Consider the following 21,142-nt stretch of genomic DNA (forward strand, 5'->3'; position numbering starts at 1 on the left):
TGCTCCACGTGTCTGCAGGACGGCTGGTGCTGGTGTCCGCAGCTGGAAGGCTAAGGACCAACGATGCTCTGCTCCGACTCCTGCCAGGAAGCTGGTGATGGCAAGCCTCATAACGTTTGGTGAGATTTTTGGTCCTTTTCTTTTTTTTAAAGCTCCAGCTCTTGGAGTCATGTGAATATATCCAAAATCACAGATTTCATTTACTTGATTTAAAAAACCCAAGCTTCTCAGCCCTCCTGTTAGAAAATAAAAGCAACAAACCACCTCTTGACATGAGGATTCTTATATAAAAAAGAAGCCAAAATAATGTATTTATATCCCTCCCTTGCCCCCAAATTTCACATTGTGTCGGCCACTTCTGACTGAGGTTTGATTCAGGGATTGCTGTGTGCTGAAGTCCAGATCTTCCCAGGTCTTCCACTCCTGACTCCCACCAAATACTGTGAGATGTTCCTAGGGGAGCAGCTCCCACAGGACTGTGAACCTTGGTGGTGGACACAGCATCCCCATCTCCAAGCGAGCAGGCATCAGCCCTTCCTTCACTGAGAGCTTAATCCTTGCCCTCATGGGACCTCATAGCCATCAGCATCAGACTCTGTCTTCACCACAATGATGGGGCTGCTGTGGTCACCCACTGACTCCGGTGACACACAGCCAGTAGCCAGGTCCTCAGGGGGCTCCTCTCCCTCACCAGGAGGGCTTTGCTTATTGAGGTGGTTCCTCTGGTGCCTCTTGAAATGTCCAATGGTGGTGTAGCTTTGCCCACAGCTGGAGCATACAAAAGGTCCTTGGCAGGTGTAAGTAAGCTGGTGCTTCATGAGGTTGGACTCCTGTGAGAAGCTTTTGCTGCACTGGGGGCACTGGAAGGGTGCCTCTCCCGCGTGGACCAAGATCTCCTTTCTCTTGAAGTCCTTCCCGCACCTGGCACACTTGAATGGCCGGTCCTTGGCATGGGAGGGCTGGTGGAGCCAGAGCTGGGCCCTGTCAGGGAAGACCTCCCCACGCTTGGTGCAGCAGTTGGGCTCATATTTGATGTGGACCTGCTGGTGGGTAATGAGGGCAATCTTGCGGAAACCTCTCCCACAGGTGGCATGGGTGAAGGGCCACTCCTCACCCCAGAGTCCAAGGGGAACTGGGACTGGTGGTGGCTGGTGCTCCCACACATGGACCCGCTGGTGGCTGGTGAGGGTGACCTTCTAGGTGAAAGCTCGGCTGCAGGCAGCACGCGGGAAGGGGCGCTCACCAGTGTGGGTGCGGTGGTGGACTGCCAGCTGGGCCTTCTGGGCAAAGCCCTTCCCACACTCGCTGCAGGAGAAGGGCCACTCGCCAGCGGGGAGCCGCCGACAGGGGACAGACAGGCTTTCCTCATCTTTGCCAGCCACCTTGGCATTGGCATCAGCATTGGCATTGGTCTTGACACTGGCATTGGTGTTGGTGTTGGCGTTGGCATTGCCATTGGCATTGGTGTTGACATTGGCATTTGTGTTTGCACTGATGTCTTCGCCACCTCCCTTGTCCCTGCCACGCTCATGGATGTGGTGATGCTTGACCAAGGAGATCTTCTGGCGGAAGCCCTTGCTGCAGGTGGGGCAGGGGAAGGGCCGGTCACCAGTGTGGATGCACCGGTGGACGGTGAGGTGCAACTTGTTGCCGAAGCGCTTGCCACAGTCACTGCAGGGGTAGGGACGCTCACCAGTGTGGACGTGCTGGTGGGTGACCAGCTGGGTGCACTGGGCAAAGCGCTTGCCTGGTGTGGGTCCACTCATGCTTGGTCAGCTCCCCCTGCTTGGCAAAGCCCTTGCCACAAGCCCTGCAGCGGTGACCCTGGCCCTCAGCATGAGCCCGCTGGTGGTTGGCCAGGTTGCCCTTCTCAGTGAATGTCTTCCCACGCTGCCCACAGGTGTGGGTACCACCAAGGTGGCAGGCTGCCCAACGCCTGCAGTATGGGAGTCTCCTTCTGTGCATGGACACGGCGGTGGGCCATGAGGCCGACCTTCTGGCTGAAGTGCTTTCCACAGGTGGTGCAGGTGTGGGGGGCATGTTGGGGATGGTGGCCCTGGTGCTGCTGCAGCATCTCCCTCTTGCTGCCAAAGTGGTCCCCACAGGCTCCGCAGACATGGGCACTGGGCCGCTCATGGGTCCGCTGATGCCGGTTGAGGTGGATCTTCTGCCAGAAGCACCGCCCACATGCTGGACAGGCGTAGGGCTCCTCCCCAGTGTGAATCCTCTGGTGGGTCACCAGCACTGACTTCTTCTTGAACTCCTTCCTCCAGGTGCCACAGCAGAAGATCTTCTCCCCTGCTGGAGTGGATTCGTCCATGATGGCCCTGGCGGCATCCTGCTGGGCCCCCTTGGTGCTGTGAACACTCTGGTGCTTGATGAGGGTGATCTTCTGGTGGAAGCCACAGCCACACACCCCGCAGTTGAAGGGACGGTTGCCTGTGTGGATCTGGTGGTGGGCCACCAGCTGTGACTTGTCCATGAAACTCTTCTGGCAGCTGCTGCACTGGTGGGGCTTCTCACCTGTGTGGATCCACTGGTGCACGATGAGCTGTGACTTTTGGGTGAAGTTCTTCCCACGGTCCAGGCACCTGTATGGCCGCTCACCTGCTTGGATCCTTTGGTGCTCTTTGAGTTGTGATTTGGTGATGAACCTCTTGCCACAGTTGGTGCAGGGGAATGGTCTCTTGCCTGTGTGAGTCCAGAGGTGCTTGGTGAGGTCAACCTTCATCCTGAAGCTCTTCCCACGCTCAGTGTAGGCATGGGGCTTCTCCATTCTTTCAGGATCACTCTGTGTGCTGTACTTGCTGTGGCCTTCCCCACTGGCCTCCCCTCCAGCTCTGATGACTTCTTGATCATGCAGCTCTCCAGCCCTGTCAGCATTGCCCTCCTTTTCACAGCCTTCAGCCTCTATCTCCTTATGGGATTTCTGGTGGGCTGCCAGGATGTCCTTGTGCTTAAAACTGTCTCCACAAATCATACAAGTGTACGACTTCTCCTGAGTGTGGCGGAGAAAATTCTCTACCTCCAAGAGCTCCAGCATCATCATGGCTTGCTGTTCCATCACCTGGATCTTCAGAGGTGGCTTGGGTGGTGTTCACTAGGAGAGGCATAACTGGGAGTCCTCTTGGCCATTGCCACCAGCTTTCCTTGCCTGCCAGGGCTGCTGGGAGGTAGCAGCCATTGGAAAGTGCCCACACTGGCCTGAGTTACCCTTCTTTAGATGAAAGCCTGTGTTTTCCTTCATGAGAGCTGAACCTGAGAAGAAACCAAGGCAGGTGTTATTGTCAAGGCCCACAGGAAAAAAACACACCAGCTGTCATGCAGAAAAGAAAGTCATAAATAAAAGCCCAGCCAAGTTTAGTTAATTCTAGTAAAACCAAAGGCCAAGAGACTGTAAAATCTAGGAAGGGATTGAAGGGGGTTGCTACAACTGCCTGGCACAGGCTGGAGTTTCTCCACATCTCCAGGTACCCATGACAAGAAACGGGTGGTTTGGGGGGTTCCTCCTGCTGTGCTGATCTCTGAGCAGGAACCAACACTTTTCCTTCAGAGGAGTGGTAAAGCCTGGTGGTCATAACCGTCAGGGACCAACTCACAGTCATCAGCATCTCTAGAAGTAAATCCCTCTTGGTGAGGGGCACCCCCAGACAGACCCGTTTCTGGAAGATCCCTGGGGTGGTGCAATCCCTGCTCTGAGCCAGGATGACCAGACCAGGGGCTGGGGCCAGGGCCAGACACGTCTCTTGTGAAGAGTCGTCACTGAGATCATCTGAGCCTCCTTCAGCGCACTGGCAGAGAGGGACCTTCTGGGACCATAAGGGGGAATGTTAAGGATGAGCCAACAGCTGCTTGTCTCTGTGACATATCACGTTGCGCTCCCTGGCCTCCAGCATGGAAATCTCACATCTATGAAACAAAACTGCCCGAGCATTGTCTGAGGCTCACCTGGCTGAGCAAAACCTCGGGGGCTCCCGTCCCTCGGCAGGTGCCCATTTGTTTCTCTAGAGATTTTGTGTTGTGTCCAACCCGGTGAGGGGATGGGGACAGCTGGGTCACAGCTGCAGCCAGACAGGCTGAGGCAGAAGTGAAACTTACACCGATGTCCTCGGTTCCCTGTGGTAGCACCAGGGCAGAGAGTGGAGCCTGTGCAAGGCTGCTGGAGCTGGTGGCCAGGAAGATGTCTGAATGGATGGAGAGGTCCTCCTGGTGTCCAGGAGGACAGCAAGGACTCAATTACTTCCCCTATCCTCTTGCCCTACGGTTGGACTGCCGAAGGCCCAGCTTTGTCTTGGTGTCAGCTTCAATCTCCAGGTTGTCACGCCTGACCCAGCAAGGGGGCAGCCACAACACCACCAGCATTATTGACTCATCTTCGTGAAAAGTCCAGGCTGAAGAGGAATCCCATTTCCCATAGACTTTCTTCATGGGAGAACCAGCACCAAACTGCCCCAGGAACTTACCAGGGGCAGCTTGTGGGGAGGGGTCCCTGATGGTGGTCCAGCCAGCCAAACCTCTCTCCTCCCCTGCTCCTTGACTCTCAAGTGCCCCAAAGTGATCAGGTGTCCTGAGAAGCCCCTGCCCAACCCCTCAGCTGGGCAAAAGGAGCCCTGATCCAGCCATCCCACCAGGCACCCAGGGCGTTTGTAGCATCTCTGCTCCTTTCTCACCAAGAGGAAGGATGGGTGTTGGGTGAGATGTTCTCTGGGAACCTTTCAGTCAGGCTGAGAAATGGAGGTTGCTTTTACTCTCTCTGTGGCGACCAACTTTTCGGAGCCGAGAGATGGCTCGGGGCAAGCTTTTCTCTCCATGGCTATTCCATGCGCTGGGCCGCTTTTCCTGCATGTCAGCACAGCTGGCTGAATTTCGCTTGTGAAACACACGAATGTGAGCGGCTCCTCAGCTGTTCCCTGGGAATACCCCCCCACCAGCAGACACAGGCACAGCTCCTCCTTGCAAGGCAGAGGCTGGACCCATTAACTCATTCCCACCCGTGCCTCCATCGCTCCTGAAAGCACTTGTCACACAGAGGCCCCAGAAGTGTCATTTTTAGGCAGATTTTAAAGGATGGACGCCCCTTCCCACGTCGAGCTGTTGGACCCGCTCCCCGCGTTTAGCCGAGCCGCCTGCACCCGCGCCCAGCGGGACCAGCGGGACCTCTGGCTGCGCCGGCTGCCTCCCGCCGGGGGAGCACAGCCAGGCCTCTCGGGCAGGATTCAGCCTGAGACAAGCGCGGCGATTTGTCCCAGCCAGGGCAGTTTGCTCCACCACAGCCAACGCTGGCAAACGCTCCGGCTTCGTAGCGGTGACCCCAACTTCCAGAGATGTCCTGCTGCTGCCCCGGGACGCTGCGGGACATGCAGCTCTCCTGTCCTGACCCCAGACAACCCAGCTCAGCCATTTACTGACCAGACATCCCACCTCCCTCAGCAGTACGCAGCTCTGGAAGTGTCCAAGTGTCATGGGCCAAATTTCTTTATTTCTACCCACTTTGAGCTCTTCTTCTTCTCCCAGCCACGTTGGTGGCTGCTGGTGCTGCCTCACAGGAAGTCTGTGTCAGCGATGTAAAAACTACCGGGGGAGGAGAGACAGAGAACGAGGAGCTGGGTCAGGGAGAGAAGGGGCTTGGGGGGTAGCAAACAGCAGCCCTAAAACCTCTCGGGCGCGGGTGGGGGGATCCCCAGCCGGCGCTGCCTCCCTGCCCGTACCCCTGCCTGGCTGCCCGGCGCCTGGTCCCCGCACAGGCAGTGCCTGGGCTGCAGGCTCCTGGGAGCTGTAGTCTTCTTCGGATGCCGGCATTTGGTGGCTGAGGCTTGTTTTAGGGAAAAGCAGCACCCACGCTGCAGCAGGCTCGAGACACCTTTAGATTTACATTAGTTCTCTTTTTTTAGCTGCTATTTTTAGGTGGCTGAACTGCACTGCTTTGCGTTAGAAATCCCCATTACGTACCTCCGAGACCTCACTGTGGATGCTTTTGCTCTCTGTTCGTGTGGCTGACCACCCTCAGAGCTGTGCAAGCAAGGAGAGGCATCCTACTCTCCTTTTCCATGACCTTTTTGTCCATGATCTCAAATCACTTTGGAAAAGGGAAAGGCAGTGAGGTGACTTGAAAGAGGATGCTTGGTGAGACAGTGGCAGAGCCCAGCTCTGCATCCTCTGCTAGACACGGTGGAGGAGGTCTGCACCCAGTGAGTTGAAGAAAATTGTTTCCTCCACGTGGCTGTGAGCCTCCGTGTGAGTGTCCAGCTCCCAGGGAGGCTGGGCTGCCTGTTCCTGGGTGCTTTGCAGCAGTTAACAGGCTGCTGGATTGGGCTGTGGCTGTAATTAGCAGCACTGATGCCTGCAGAAATCCACAGTAAATCCACGGTCCTGCCAGTCTGAGTCACGTAGCAGGTCCTGGAGCATTTGGTGGCTGCTGGACATGTGCTAATTCACAGAATCACAGAATCACAGAAGGTAGGTGTTGGAAGGGACTTCTGAAGATCACCTGGTCCAACTCCCCTGCCAAGGCAGGATCACCCAGGACAGGCTGCACAGGAACGCGTCCAGTCGGGTTTTGAAGGTCGCCAGAGAAGGAAACCCCACAACCTCTCTGGGCAGCCTGTTCAGTGCTCCGTCACCCTCACAGTAAAGTTCTTCCTCATGTTGAGGTGGAACTTCCTGTGCTGCAGTTTGTGCCCATTGCCCCTCGTCCTGTCACCAGGCACTACTGAAAAGAGACCGACTCCATCCTCCTGACAGCCACCCTGCAGAGATTTATGGACGTTGATAAGGTCCCCTCTCAGCCTTCTCTTCTCCAGACCGAAAAGCCCCAGGTCCCTCAGCCCTTCCTCGTACGAGAGATGTTCCAGGCCCTTAATCATCCTCGTAGCCCTCCACTGGACTCTCTCCAAAGGTTCCCTGTCTCTCTTGAACTGAGGAGCCCAGAACTGGACACAATACTCCAGATGAGGCCTCACCAGCGCAGAGTAGAGGGGGAGGATAACCTCTCTTGGGTTGATTTGGAGCGATGGAAAACCCAAACCATGTCTCTGAAACAAATGGTGAGGTTCCTGGGCACCAGAGCACAATTTTCTCAACTCTCATGTTTTTACCTGAAACTTTTACCCTGAGTCAGAGCTGGAGCCAGGGATGAGTCCCAGGGCAGAGCTAGATGATGCCATCCTGAACGGAGTTTAGCCGTATGGATGCAAGCCAGCTTGGTGCCCTCAGGCCACTCTGCCTGGCTGTTTGTCACTAGCACCTTGCAGACAGCAGCTCGGGTAGTAAGGGTTGAAGTATTGGGAGGACATGCTCTCAGAATTAGGACTTTTAAAAAAATAGTAGTTTTAAAAAAATGAAAATAACTGTACTGTAAAAAAGGGGTTCAGCCTGTGTTGGTCATTGCCTGTTTTGTGCTCCCTGTGTTTTCTGATTTCAGATATGTGCTTGCTGGTGTCAGAAGCCAAACTAATGTCTCTTGACATCATTATTCATTATTTCATCATTCAGATGAAATGAGCCCACAACTGTTTCAAAGTGTAGACATGGGGGAACAGAAGGGACAGGTGAGAGTGTGCATCTGACATAGGTTGCTTGTGAGATTTTGTGTAGAACCAAAGTTTTGCCTGAGCTTTCCCATCTCTAAAATTAGGCTGAAATGCTGTAACTGTTATTTCTGTCTTTTACAGGAATTTAGTATCCTCAGGAAAAAAATGTTATTATAGCCCATTTTTTGAAACCTCAGAAAAAAACAGCTCCAGTTTCCTGACCTTTTGGGTAGGAACCTGGACCCTCTGGATCACCCCATGTGACACTCCTGGCTCACAAGTGACTTGCTAAGTGACCACAAAAAGGAGTGACACTGACGTTCTCTTTGGTTTTCTTTTCCCAGTTAAAAAATAAAGAAGGAGGACAAAAACCAGGAGAAAGTGGATGTTTTTATGTTCTCTTTTTGTTTTGTTTGTTTGGTTTTGTTTTTTTTTTTTTTTTAGTTAAGGAAGTGAGGTGACACAGGCAAATTGAAACACTTGGCTGGTTGAAGGGGAAGCCCCAGGCACAGGAGAAGTGAAGGCCTCTGATATCTGTGACCTTATGCTGTTGCACCAGATACCTTTGTTGTCCTCAGCAAGGGGTAATATGTGGTGACTCAGTTGACAAATTGTCCTGGTGAAGACCAGATAGACATCATCCACCCTAATGCGGGTGGGTGGGGAGTAGCAACTTCATGCTGCTGTTACGCTCATTTAACAGTGAGGAGCCTTTGAAAGGGGAGTCCTGCTCCTTGCCACCATCTCTGCCTGTGCTCTCGTGGGTGGGACCAAGTGAATGCAGGTGCAGGATGGGTTAATTTAGCTGGGTGACTTGGGAAAGCACCCTGAAAAAAAAAAATCCTTTAAGAGTTTTCCACCCAGGCAGCTGAGTCCTCTTTTCTATCTCTCCCACCTCAAACTCTTAAGGTCTGCTGTCATTTCTTTTGCAAATGTTATGGATGTAGGATGGGTAAAGACCTCATGGAACGGGGTGGTAGAGCAAAGGGTGACTTAAAGTCTACCTTCCACGAAACTAGGCAGCAAGGACCCAGCTGACTAGCTGGGGAGACAGACACAAGGGGCAAGGGCTGGGGACTGCAGCTGCCATTGGTAAGAGATTCATTCCACGCTTTGCAACCATGGTCACTGAAAGTAAGGTACGGAACAAGGTCCTCTTAGTTTTTGTTACAAGCACAAGAAAAACAAAATATAATGTAAGAATACAGGTGGGCCTGACTCTGATTCTGCTGGATCCTGGACAAGGGTGGGATTTTTTTGTTGCTCTCATCCATGGAGTAGGAGGGGCGCAGAGGTGGTGACAGCCCAAACTGAAGAGCACAGGCGGAGAGCTTGTGTCCCTTCTGGTCCATGGAGAGGGACAAGTTTCTTCAGAAGGTGATTCAGGGGCAAAAACCTTAGTCAGATATCCTGAATCACCTCTCAAAGAGCTTGTCTCTCTATTTTGACAGGTGATGCATGTGGGAAACATGAAGAAATCTGGATGCACTGGTTCAAGGTCTGAAGGGGGAGCAAAATCCCATCAGAGTCACTGATTTTCACCACCCCAGGGCAGTGGCTTCCAGCAGGGATCCTGTGTGACCTTTACACGTTTGCATTCTCCCTGGCCATCCCCAACCTCCTCTGGTCATCCAGACACCGTGACCACGGAGAGGAGAAAGCACAGCTTCTTGCAGACATGAGCAGCTTGGGCCACCTTTCATGGTGGGTATTTTAGCCCACTATATCCCCACTCTTATCTGGGGACCTGCACTACCTGGTATACCACAACAAAAGTCTCGTAAAGCTTATCCTTGGCATGGATCTCCCTGCCCTGGGGATGATGCCTCCTTGGCCTTGCTTGTCTTGCTCTTTGCAAAAGGTGCTGCTTGGTCCTGGTGCATATCTCCTTCCACCCCTGTAGACAACTTTGGACCTTCCTCCAGTGAATTTCTCTTCTTCAGGAAGCTCTTCCCACATGTACACCACTTGTGTGTCTTAAGGGCTTGGTGCAGTCTACCTCCTCACAATGCTCTGGTTTTTTTTCTTCTCCTTGCTTTCCCCACACTGGTTTTTCTGGTGGTCTGTCCTTCATGCATCCTTGCCTTTGTTTTTCCCATACTGGGTGTACAGACCTGGGTGGGTGTTATGGAGGCCACATAGACACGGTCTTGGTTCCCAGCTTTCCCCAGAAAAGGGGGCTGATGTGCAGAGCCAGGTGCTTTGCTGCCAAGGAATGAATGTTTCCAGCTACTGTCTCCAGCCAGCGTATGTTTATTCTTGTCTTTATTCAGCTTCACTGAGATTTTTTGGGGGGAAGCTCTCACTTCTCCTTCCTCATTTCAATTCTTGGTCTGGTTCCCTTTTTTAGCATCCCTTTCATGATGCTTCTACTTTCTTCAAAGCACCACACTGTAAACCTACTGGGCAAGACATGAGATAGAACTGCATCTCAGTGCCAAAGCTGGAGAAAAAGCACATCCAGAGCTGTCATTTATGGGCTAAGTGCTTGAATTGCCCTAGCTGAAGTAAAAAGCAGGAACTGGAGCTTGATGTAGAAACCACCAAACAGAGGCTGATACTGGTAGCCCTGCATTCAACTCTGAGCCCTGGTTTTCAGTCATCCCCTCTGCCCCTGCCTCTGCTTCAGTTCATTTCCAAGTTTGCCTATATTTACTTTATTTGGAAGGGAGAGTGCTTGTTTAATTCTCTCTCTCACTCCTGACCACTACTCTGGTTGCAGCCAGCCATGGGAATACAACAGACTTGGTCACATCTACTACCCTTTCTCGCTGTTGCATTCTTACAGAATCACAGAATCATTAAGGTTGGAAAGGACCTTCGAGAGCATTGAGTCCAGCCATTAACCCAACGCCACTGTGTCCCCTAAACCATGTCCCTGAGTGCCACATCCACACGTTTTTTGAACACTTCCAGAGATGGTGACTCCACCACCTCCCTGGGCAGCCTGTGCCAATGCTTGACCACTCTCTTGGTGAAGAAATTTTTCCTGATATCCAATCTAAACCTCCCCTGGCGCAACTTGAGGCCATTTCCTCTCGTCCTATCACTGGTTACTTGGGAGAAGAGACCAACACCCACCTCACCACAACCCCCTTTCGCATAGTTGTAGAGAGCGATGAGGGCTCCCCTCAGCCTCCTCTTCTCCAGACTGAACAACCCCAGTTCCCTCAGCCGCTCCTCATCAGACTTGTGCTCCAGTCCCCTCACCAGCTTCGTTGTCCTTCTCTGGACACGCTCAAGCAACATGAATGCTGTTATTTCCATCAAAAGCACTTACACTCCTTATTCATTCACCCATTTTAATTTAAGCACTTAGAAAATCCGAAGAGTCCTTTATTTAAAGTAGGTCTGGATGAATATTTGGTAGTATCTGATCTGCTGTCAAGCCACGAGTTTGTCCCAGGTAAACTTAAAAAAAATTTTCAGCCTTTTTTCCTGGAAAAAAACCACAAATCTAAGCAAACCTTTGAATATCTTTTACTTTCAGCCCATAAGGAAGTATTTTTTTAGGATAGGGTTGAATCCTTCTAAGGGAAAGAAAAGCATGTCCAACCTACCAAAATGTAAAGCTTGCGGGTTTTTTGAAGAGGATTGAAAAATTTTCAAAAGTTTTTGCTGGCTTTACAATTGGTTGTCCTGATTTTCCCCTTTTTTGTCAGCTTGAAGAATTAATGAATTCACAGTAAAGTGAAAAAAAACTTCCAGAGGACCAGAAACTTCCTTTCCTCCTTTACACTGAAATGCTTCTCAGCCTCTTTCCAGCTTATGGTCAAAGAATCAGCCAGGTGAATTCAGGTCTTTGAGTCCCTGGTGGTGCCTGACCCACTCTTTGTGGTGCTGCTTGTTTACCAGAACCAAATACTTTTATATTGCTGGATGAGGGGTTCACGTGGGCAGAGCTATATACTGAAGACTGTGGGTCTAGAGGGCATATTCAGACTGCACAGATGTAGAGTGCGACTATTACTGTAGTAAAAGTAGAATTTTGGCCTGCTGTCCAAAATTCCCCTGCAGACTGGGGCTCACCCCTGGGAATTGTCTTGCAGAGGGCAGCTGAAAGCCTCTTCTCCTCAAACTCAGCACGTGGCTGACCATCCTGGCAGGCAGTATTAGCACAGCCCTTCACAGCCCTGTGCCACTGTCCATGCCGGGTGCTTGGCGATCGATTTGGGAAAAGCAAGCAGAGGCTGTGCATTAGCAGCCGAGCTGCTCCGAGTCCCCAGCATCTGCAAGCAATTTAGTGAGCTGAAAGGGGGCCCTTTACGTTGAGCTAAAGATAGACGAGGCGTATTATTTTCCTGAAGATGTTAAAATGAAAAGTAGACTGTTATTTTCTTTGCTACAAACTTTCTCCGATATTTAACAAGAATGTCTTTAGGGGATAAAAGAAAACCTGTTCTGACAGACAACTAATCACAGGGTCCCTTCTTAATTCAGCCCTGGGAAACACAACAGTGCTTAGCATAAAAGGCAAACTGAGTACACTCAAGGAGCATTCGATGCGGGCTGGGAAATACCCAACGGCAACGCTGCTGGGCATATGCTCTCCTTTGATGAGAAATATTTCCAGGCATCAGAGAATCTCTCCCTCCCATTTCTCCTTCCCTGCTGACTCCCAGTGTTGGTGTAGTAAAGGACAGCGAAACAGTGAATGTCCCAGCTGCAGGGACAGCCTCTCTCCAGCCACGTTTACCTTACCATCGCTGTGGTTTAGCTGGCTGAGCTCCTCAGGCAGACGAGGTCTTGTTAGCGAAGGCAAGCCAGGCCTATCTTCCCCCGCAATGCAGACATCCAGGACTGCCTCTTCCCCAGCTTTATCCATCCTCCGTGGGACTGAAGTGCTGAGCCACAGGCAGCCCGCGTCAAAGGTTTGCAAAAACTACCCAGAAAAAGAGGAGAGAAAGGGGCTCAAAGAGAGGCAGACAGCGCTGCAGGAATCAGGCTCCTGGACGTGTGTCGTCCTGAGAGCATCCCTCTGCCCCAGGACCACAAGGCAGGGAAAGGGCTGGGAAAGCAAAGGATGAATCTTTGCAGGTTCTGCTTGAAACAGGAGGTCCCCATGCTCTATCCCCCCTGGGCCTTAATAGAGACAAGCAATAAGGAACATCTATAGGGTCTGGGGTGATTTCTACCATACACCCTTTTACAGACAGGAGGAAAGTCTCAGAGACATCCTCTGCGCTCCACTTGTGCTCCTGAGATGCTGCTGCCTGCAGCGTGCAAAGGGATGCTGATCCGTGATTTGTTTTCCCATCTTTCCAGTCACCTCCGTAGGGCTGGGGTGCGTGTGGGGGGTGTGTGTGAGCTACCTGGTTTTGGGTGCTCCGTCCAAGGAAATTCATCACAAGGTCCTTAGTTTCTGATCACACCTGAACCCTTAGCTGGGGACAGAGGCAGGCATGCAGAGGCTGGTTAGAGGGCTTTGCAATTAAAGGTCAGCTTGTAGCATGCGGGCTCATGCTCAGGAAATGAGCTCTCCTGGTTTCTCTCTCCTTCCTGCACGTCAGCTCTTGCACACAGACGGAGGCAGAGAGACTTTCAGGTGGTTTGAGGAACACTGTGGTACCTGCGTGCCCACGCAGCCCCTCTCTCCTGCTGCCCACCCCGACAGCCCCACACACCGTCTCTGGGAGCAGCGAGGGCTGGTTGCTCCCCAAGGGGTGGGGAGCCTTGTGGGACCCTGCGCAGGCAGTGCCCATGGGGTGCAGTATCTCGGGGGATGGACATAGAAGGCAGAACCTCCATTTGGGGTTGGTCAGGGCCATTAAGGCTTATTGGTGCCCTCAGGACCCTGATGCTCCGGCTAGGAAAACAACAGCAGGTGATGCTCTGAAGAGAGGAGCAAGAACCCAGGAAGCTGCAGGAACACCCACAAGCTCATTGCTCCCTCACCCTGCCATGAGCAGCAAATGGAGTCATCAGCTGCATCACCCAACGGGGGGCTTTCATATAGCCTGAAGTTGCTGATAATAAATGAACTTAATACAAATCGGCAAAGCTGTAAATAATATTTGATCTGGATCTGACACCTCCCTGCAGGGAAGCCCAGGTTTTCATGGTGTTTCCCAGGCTCTGTGTCTCTCCTTCATGCTGTTAGATCTGATGCACAACTCATTTTTGCCAGCTGGTTGGAGGCTTTACTGTCACCTCTTCCATACTTCACATTCCCCCCTCCTCTCTCTACTCTTCAACCTAGCCCAAGCTAGTTAAAGTTATTATAAGTTGACTTGATCAAAGATCAAGACCACAGAATCACAAAATCGCTAAGGTTGGAAAGGACCTTCGATATCATCAAGTCCAACCCTTAACCCAAGTCCACCATGTCCCCTAAACCATGTCCCAAAGCACCACATCCACATGTTTTTTGAATACTTCCAGAGATGGTGACTCCACCACCTCCCTGGGCAGCCTGTGCCAATGCTTGACCACTCTCTCTCAAAAAATGAAGAAATTTTCCTAATATCCGATCTAAACCTCCCCTGGTGCAACTTGAGGCCATTTCTTTCCCAAGGGAAGCTTTGGGCCCTGTGATACCGGCCGAATGAGCGTATGCCCTTGTCTGTGCACAATGCGCTGCAGCTCATCTGTGCAGCAAAAGGCTCTTCGTAATCTCCGCAGGCAGCCCTCGGCCAACACTTCGAGCAGTGACTAGGAGTAACTAGTTTTTAGGGCTGCTTACCTTGTAGTTCACCAGATCAACATTTAGTTTCCTCTCTTAAGTCCTTTCTCCCCAAAGTGAGCTCACATCAGTGCTGTTCCCAGCTCTCCTGCAAGGACTGGTTTTCTGCTCTGCAGGTGTGTCTAAGGGCGAGTCAAGTTCAGCACCAGGTACAATGATGGCTTATTCTTGCATGACTTCAAAACCCTGTTGCTCTCCTAGCAGAAGTTGTCCTCTACGTTCAGACCCTCACTGTTCAGTTTGTTTCGTTCCTCAGAGACCAACACGTGTAAGAAATGAGAACAGCTGTATCTTATTCCACTTGCAAAGCATCGTATCCCTTTCTTCAGATCATGAAAAAGGTGAAAAACTTGTGACTTGGTAGGGAAGGATCTCTGCATCTCTGCTTCCTACTTCTGCCTTCAGTTTGCAGCAACGTGGAGGAGGTCGGTGTCTTTGAAACACCAGCTTCCCAGGGAAGAGGCCAGACAGAAGCAGAAGAGACAGGAATCAGCTTGGGGTAGAAAAAAAGTGAGCAGTGGGGTTCTGCAATGTCCCCCATGGAGCAACAGTACTTTTACAAAAGATAACAGTGGGCTGCAGTCACCTCCTCTGCAGTTAGCGGAGAGCCACCAGCCAGAGCTGCCCACCTCACCCACCTCATACCAAGGGCTGTGCTTGTTTTCAGGCTAACACTGATCCTAGAAAAGGAGATCACAAATTTTTCTATGACCTTGTTCAGAAAATCTGCAGGTGGGGACTAGTCAGAAGCAAATTGTACATATATGTTTCCATCCTTTGGTGCAGATCTCTTACCTTTGCTTTGCTCCAACACAAGAAACCACTTTCAAGGGAGGGACTGTGCTTTGGGTCAGGAGGTGGAGGCAGTGGCTCCAAGTGGGCCTTGGCTACAGGCAATTCAGCTTGATAACCTGGTCCCATGTGGTGCTACCTGGTTGCATCACTTTGGCCCTGGTTGGGATGAGAGGTAACTAAGGCGGTGGTGGTAAGTAAATACTCATTCCCCATGGAGGCTGCTAGTCAAAAGCAAACAGATAAAGGGTGTGTAAAAGTATATGACACTGAGTGTCCTGTTGCTCATCCAGTTTTCATCCTGGTGTTTTTCCTCTCCTCAGTCCCTGTCTGTGAAGACACCAGGCTCCCTGCAGCCTGGGATTCTCGAAGAAGTTCTCATGGGAACCATCATGTTCTCAAAGGGCAAGTAAACATCCCAGGGCACTGAACGTCCACCAGATGTTAGCTCTGTCCCCAAAGACCCTCTCATTCCCACCATACCAAAACATGCTGAGCATCAATCAGCTCCACACGTCCCGCTGAAGCACGAAATACGTCCTCTTGTGCAAGTGCTCCCCAACACAGCCGGTCTCCATCTCTCCTCCACACAGGACCAGGCTGTGCTGAATGCTGGAGGCAGCGCTGATGCTGAGATGATACACACAGGTAGTCAATGAGTCAGCGAGGTGATACAAAAAGTCCCACGGCCAAATTCCTCCTGAAATCCACAGAAGCAATATGCATGGCAAGAAATAGGACAGCAATTGTCTCAAGACAAGCCTTATCTGACCCACTGTGCAAGAATATTTCTTTTATTTAAAAGTCATCAGAGCTTGGATCTCTCTTTGTTAATATAACTTTTACTTTCATTTAACTCCATTGGTTTCAGCTTGACCACATTGAATTTACTATATAGACCTGAAGGCAAACTCAGAGCTTGTGGGCATCCTTTTAACTTAGTGACCGAAACTGCTCAGCGAATGCTTTACAGATGTGGTTTTCTGCATAAAATCCTTGCAGTGGAGAATGGGGCAATGATTTGGGTTTTAAGCATTTTATTATTATCTGGGAGCCCTTTTAATGGGTTTAGGGAGAAAAGGATGAATTCTATTTTGCTGTTGGGGGGGTGTGAGGATTTGGCTTTGTCCAATCCCCAGATTAATCTATTTTTTCTCATGGAGCTGGGATTATTCCATGGTCCTGATCTGAACCCAACAAAACTGTCAGCAGCAGACATCAGAGCTGGCAGACCAAACTGTCTGCAAGGCATCTATTTAGAGGTGTTCTTGAGACAGTCAGTGTAATGCCCCAGGCAGATCTTGGTGGTACCCAAGGAAGATTCCCTTTGTACTTCAAGCATTGTGATTCCGCAGGTGGGACACAGAGTATGGAGTTTATTTAGCTCACGGGTGAAAACACCCATACTTCGGGCATTGGTTCAGTTTCTCACACCATGGTGTCTGGTGTAATCTGAGATGCCCTTCCTGGCCTCCAGTTGCTCATCCAGAAAGGTCAAGGCCTCCCACAAGGCCTGTGTTCTTCTAGCCCTATGCAGGCACCTTAGGGCACTTCACATGGTACCCATGACAGTGGGTCACTGTCTGGAGCCGTGAGGTCATCATGTGGAGGTCTGAGCTCTCAGCATAGTTGGTGGAGAGATGGCAAACATCGTCCGCAGAGCCCACAGGGCTCTTCACCAACAACATCCATTTGGTTACCACTGGTATGCATCTTGCTGTGGCGTTGTTCACCTGCTGCATTGTGGGTAGAATGTGGTGTGGTTCTCTCAATGATAGCTTATGAAAAAAACCCACAAACCAACCAGAAAAGAGGCTCACTTTGCTTCCTTTTTACTTTAAATATTTACTTTATTGAGGAGATATTACAAATTATCAGCCCTGATTTTCCCCAGAAGCTAGGACACACACACTGGCCATGGTCAATGGTGGAAGATCCAGTGATGTCCAGGAAAGCTACTGACATTGACCCACTTCCCTCTCTATGTGCAGGGACACAATAATACAACTGGCAAACCTCCCATACCAGTTCCTCGTGCTGGTAAAAATCTCTACGGCCCTACACTAGGCTAATAAAAAGAAGATAAATGCCAGCCATCTGGTGATTACTTTCTCCTCACCGAAGGTCTCTGCTGGACCTCTGCTCCTCAGCAAGGCTAACAGAGGCTGTTTTGCTTCGCTAGCTTGGCTCAGCCATATTCTTCCCAAGGAACATAGTTTTCCACTCCTACAGTGAAGCATCTACCCACCATATGGCCCAGACCCATTTTTCTAACAAGGGTGTTCCTTAGTAGCCCCTAGAACATCCTAAACTTGTTGTTTTCCCCTATATGTCTGCCTTTCCTCTCCCAGAAATGAACCTCCACCAGGTCAGAGGGATTTGGGGAGAAGCTTCATATCAACCAGTTTGGCTATGGTTTATAGGCAGGGGACAGGGGTAGGCTCCTGCAGAGGCTGTCAGAGCTTGCTTTGCTGTTTGAAATCATGCCCTGGGCTTGACTATATCAAAGGCTGAGGGAGTCTAAACGCCAAAATTACTCTGTGCTTTTGGGGTTTGGCAGCTGTACTCAGTGTTGTGCTTGACTCACCGCAACGGCACACCTCAACACAATGCTGTCCAAGTAGCTGGTAAAGACAAAGCTCAAGAACAGTCTGTCCTGTTCCTTTCCTTCTCCCCATGCCTCAGCTTCCCTGCCTAGAGAGGCAGCTGCTCCAGACTAGGCAGTGCAGACAACCAGCAGCTTGGGTCTAAAGCGTTACAGCAGGTAGTTGCCCAAAGTCATGCTGTGTGACTTTCAGCTGCCTCCTAGAGGATGCCATCTGCAACATGTCCTGGGAGAAGGAAGCGGTGTGTGCCTTGGGGATGGGGAGGGGGCTTCTTTACCTGCACAAAGCCAGAGAGGTAGAGCTACTATTTCACCATGGAACACTTTTCTACTTGCTTCTTGGACTCTACATACTGCAGCAATGCAACGAACTCCAGTATGCGTCTTTTCTTGGCAGTGCCCAGGTGGCCGTGTTGCAATGTTGCAGAGAAATCTTGGGGAGTGGCTCAGGGGACTGCGGATTCCCTCTACATCTCCGCTTCACAAGGGGCTTTCAAGACACAAAGATCCATTTGAACAGAGAACACTCAAACAAAATCATCAGCAGTGAGGAACAAAGACTCATGAACTGTCCATGCTTTTGAGTAGCTGCACAGTCCCCTTTACACCAGGGAGAAAAAGGGAAAACATCCCAGCAGGGAAATAATTTCCAGTTCTCTAGTCCATGAAGTCTGAAGAATTTTTCAACTATTCCTGATGCTTGCTTTGAATTCCCTAAATGATGCCCAATAAAGTCGATACCCTACCAAGAGCTTCACAGTAACAGGTAGGGAAGCAGGTGGCTGAGAACCAGCACTGGTGTTGCTCAAGCTGATGAAGTCACTGGTGCTTCTGGGGCTTGTGGTGGCAAAGCCACCTGCTCATCAGAGTTGTAAAACTGGATGCTAAGAAAAGCCATTCTCATTTACATCCACGCCGTGGGGTTGTGGGGCCCAAACCAGAACACAGTCTGCTGGTCTCTGGGCTAGCTTTGGAAAGACAGTCACTGATTTTGAATAACTTACTTTTAGGGACCTGGCTTACACCAGTCTGGGAGTCTGATTTGGGGGATTCAAGGTGTAAAACCCTGGTCTGACTGGCAGTAGTTTCTCCCAAATCTGTAACACCCAGTTGACTAGTGTCCATCAGTAGGATCAAGGTGTGGATCAGAGCTACGTGAGGGAGAAGAGTTGGCTCTTGCATTAAACCCTTGCCTAGATGGGAGAGGTTCCCTTCACCATTCTCAGAAACACAGTAAAGTAATAAAAATAAATCCTGCCTGGTACTCCTATTTATATATTGCCCACACAAGCCAATTTTGGCATCTACAACTTTAGCAGCCTTTAGAGGTACAAGTATACCATTACAAAGGATGCCAAGCTCTTACCCCTCCATCTCCAAGTGCTCTGAGGAGACTTGGCTCTCCAGCCCCATGCTGATACCCACAGGGCTGTCCTCAGAAAAGCTGCAGAGGACTGGTTTCCAGCAGTGCTTCGCCTCCTCAACCTCACTGTCCCCTCAGGTTGACCTCTCCACCCCCAGGTACTGTACACGTAAGGCAAGCAGCGTTTGTCTCCATCCCTCCCCTTTCCCAAAGGACTTTCTCACAGGAGTTGGCACCACCCCCACTCAGCTCTCCTCCTCGCTCTTCGTGGGGACCAGTGCTCTCTGCTCGGTGTGGTGAGGTCCACCGCTGGTCCTTGTGGCCTCCCCCCATTTTGTGCAGGGAGCAGTTCCTTCCCGCATGTGGATTTTCTGGTGCCTCCTCAGGTACTTCTTCAGCCGGTAGCGCTTCCCACAGACCCCACACTTGTAGGCCCCACCTCGAGAATGGAGCAGCTGGTGTTTAATAAGATGGCGCTTCTGAGGGAAGCATTTCCCACACTTGGTGCACTTGCAAGGCCCCATGCGGATGTGAATTGTTTGGTGCCGGAAGAGGTTGGCCTTCTGGTTGAAGGTCTTCTCACACTCAGGGCACTGGTAGGGCTCCTCCTTGGTGTGAATCCTCTGATGCCGAACCAGATTTGACCGCTGGGTGAAGCTCTTCCCACACTCGGTGCATTTGAAGGGCTCGCTCATGTGGAGTCGCTGGTGGCGGACCAACTTGCGGTTCATGCGGAAGCTCTCTCCACATTCGCTGCACTTGTACGGCCCCTCGCTTGTGTGGATCTTCCTGTGTCTGGTCAGGTTTGATTTCTGATTGAAAGTCTTCCCACACTCTGGACAGGGGAATATCCGTTCACTTTTGCGAGCTCCTTTCGCTGAGGGATCTTTCTTGGACATGGAGTCCTCCTGGTTCTCCAGCATCCCCTCTTTGGTGGGCTGATAGCATTTCTTCTGCTTCCTCTTTGGGCTCTGGCTCTCCTGATGTTTGGCCTCCACACCAAGTTCCTCTTTAATTTGGATCCTCTGGATAGCACTGAGGTTTGGCTTCTGCCCACAGTGCATCCCAAACTCAATGCTTTCCTGTGGTTCTTCTTTCACATGGAGCACCCAGTTACTGGCTACGGGGACTTCCCATTCTTGCTGCTTATCAGCATTTTCTTCCTTTTTAAGCTGTCTCCCCTGTAAAGTCATCAGTGGGATATTTGGATCAAAGGGCTTTCTGTAGTCCATGTTTTCTGGTGGCTCTTCCTTGATGTAAAGTTTCTGGCAGGCTATTGCAGTAATGTTTGCTGTATCATCAGTGAGTGGTTCTGGGTCATCCTTCATCTGGATTTTCCAAGGAGGGCTTTCTGGATTAGGTGGGTTTCTAGGTATGCTACACCCCTGAGCTACATCTCCTTCATGGGACATATTGTCCAACATATTCTCATCTGACCTGAAGGCAAAATCAGGCTCCTCTTTAATCTGGATGACATGGAGAGACATACCGTTGATGTGACCCTCAAGTGGCTTTTGTTTAGTATGGTTCCTCTGGTGGACATTGAAATACCGCTTGGTGCTCAAGCTCTTGCCACACTCAGTACAAATGAAAGGCCCTCCGCGGAGATGTATCTTCTGGTGGGCCAGCAGTGTGACACTTTGCCCAAAGCACCTACTGCAGTCAGGGCATCTGAAGGGCTTCTCCTGCTTGTGGACCTCCCGGTGGGCGGTAAGGGTCCCCTTCTTCACAAAGCTCTTCCCACACTCGGTGCAGGCGAATGGCCTCTTCTCTGTGTGTGTCCGCATGTGGATATTGAAGTAGATCTTTGTGCTCAGGCTCTTGCCGCAGCGGGCGCAGAGGTAGGGACCACCTTTGGCGTGTGTCTTCTGGTGGGCGGCCAGGCATACCTCCAGGCGGAAGCAGCGCCCACACTCCCCGCAGCAGAAGGGCCTCTCTCCTGTGTGGATGCTCTGGTGGGTCGTGAGCTGGCCCCGGGTGGTGAAGCACCTCCCACACTCCCTGCAAGTGAAGAGCTCCTCTGCCGTGTGGATCCGCTGGTGTCTCCTCAGGTTTCCCTTCTTGCTGAAGGATTTGCCACACTCCTGACATGGGTGGGTCTTCAGCACCACGTGCTTAACCAAGTCCTTCATGGCAGGAGCCCCCTGCACCCAGTGGTGCGTGGTGCCAAG

The 21,142-nt window shown here is 51.2% G+C and overlaps 2 protein-coding genes across 2 annotated transcripts; both read right to left on the minus strand.

Moving 5' to 3' along the window:
• Nucleotides 1-563: 563 nt before the first annotated feature.
• On the minus strand, nt 564-3,046 carry LOC104628098 (endothelial zinc finger protein induced by tumor necrosis factor alpha-like). The gene is made up of 4 exons (XM_010296572.1): nt 1,994-3,046; nt 1,784-1,890; nt 1,209-1,728; nt 564-1,154 (listed from the first exon to the last, which is right to left on the minus strand). The coding sequence occupies exons 1-4, from the start codon at nt 3,044-3,046 to the stop codon at nt 564-566; spliced, it is 2,271 nt and encodes a 756-aa protein (XP_010294874.1).
• A 16,170-nt stretch (nt 3,047-19,216) lies between these two features.
• LOC104628105 (zinc finger protein 160-like) lies at nt 19,217-21,103 on the minus strand. The gene has a single exon (XM_010296584.1). The coding sequence runs from the start codon at nt 21,101-21,103 to the stop codon at nt 19,217-19,219; it is 1,887 nt and encodes a 628-aa protein (XP_010294886.1).
• Nucleotides 21,104-21,142: the final 39 nt, after the last annotated feature.

Source organism: Phaethon lepturus, unplaced genomic scaffold (genome assembly GCF_000687285.1).
Source record: "Phaethon lepturus isolate BGI_N335 unplaced genomic scaffold, ASM68728v1 scaffold21840, whole genome shotgun sequence".
Taxonomy (NCBI): domain Eukaryota; kingdom Metazoa; phylum Chordata; class Aves; order Phaethontiformes; family Phaethontidae; genus Phaethon; species Phaethon lepturus.

Bases quoted from the DNA above. Each gene is read 5' to 3' on its own strand.
- LOC104628098 (XM_010296572.1), bottom strand. From the start codon at position 3,046: ATGATGCTGGAGCTCTTGGAGGTAGAGAATTTTCTCCGCCACACTCAG. The intron at 1,729-1,783 runs GGGGGAGCTGAC...CTTTGCCCAGTG, and splicing joins GGCAAGGGCTTTGCCAAGCA to CACCCAGCTGGTCACCCACC. The intron at 1,155-1,208 runs GCTTTCACCTAG...CATGTGTGGGAG, and splicing joins CGCGTGCTGCCTGCAGCCGA to CACCAGCCACCACCAGTCCC.
- LOC104628105 (XM_010296584.1), bottom strand. From the start codon at position 21,103: ATGAAGGACTTGGTTAAGCACGTGGTGCTGAAGACCCACCCATGTCAG.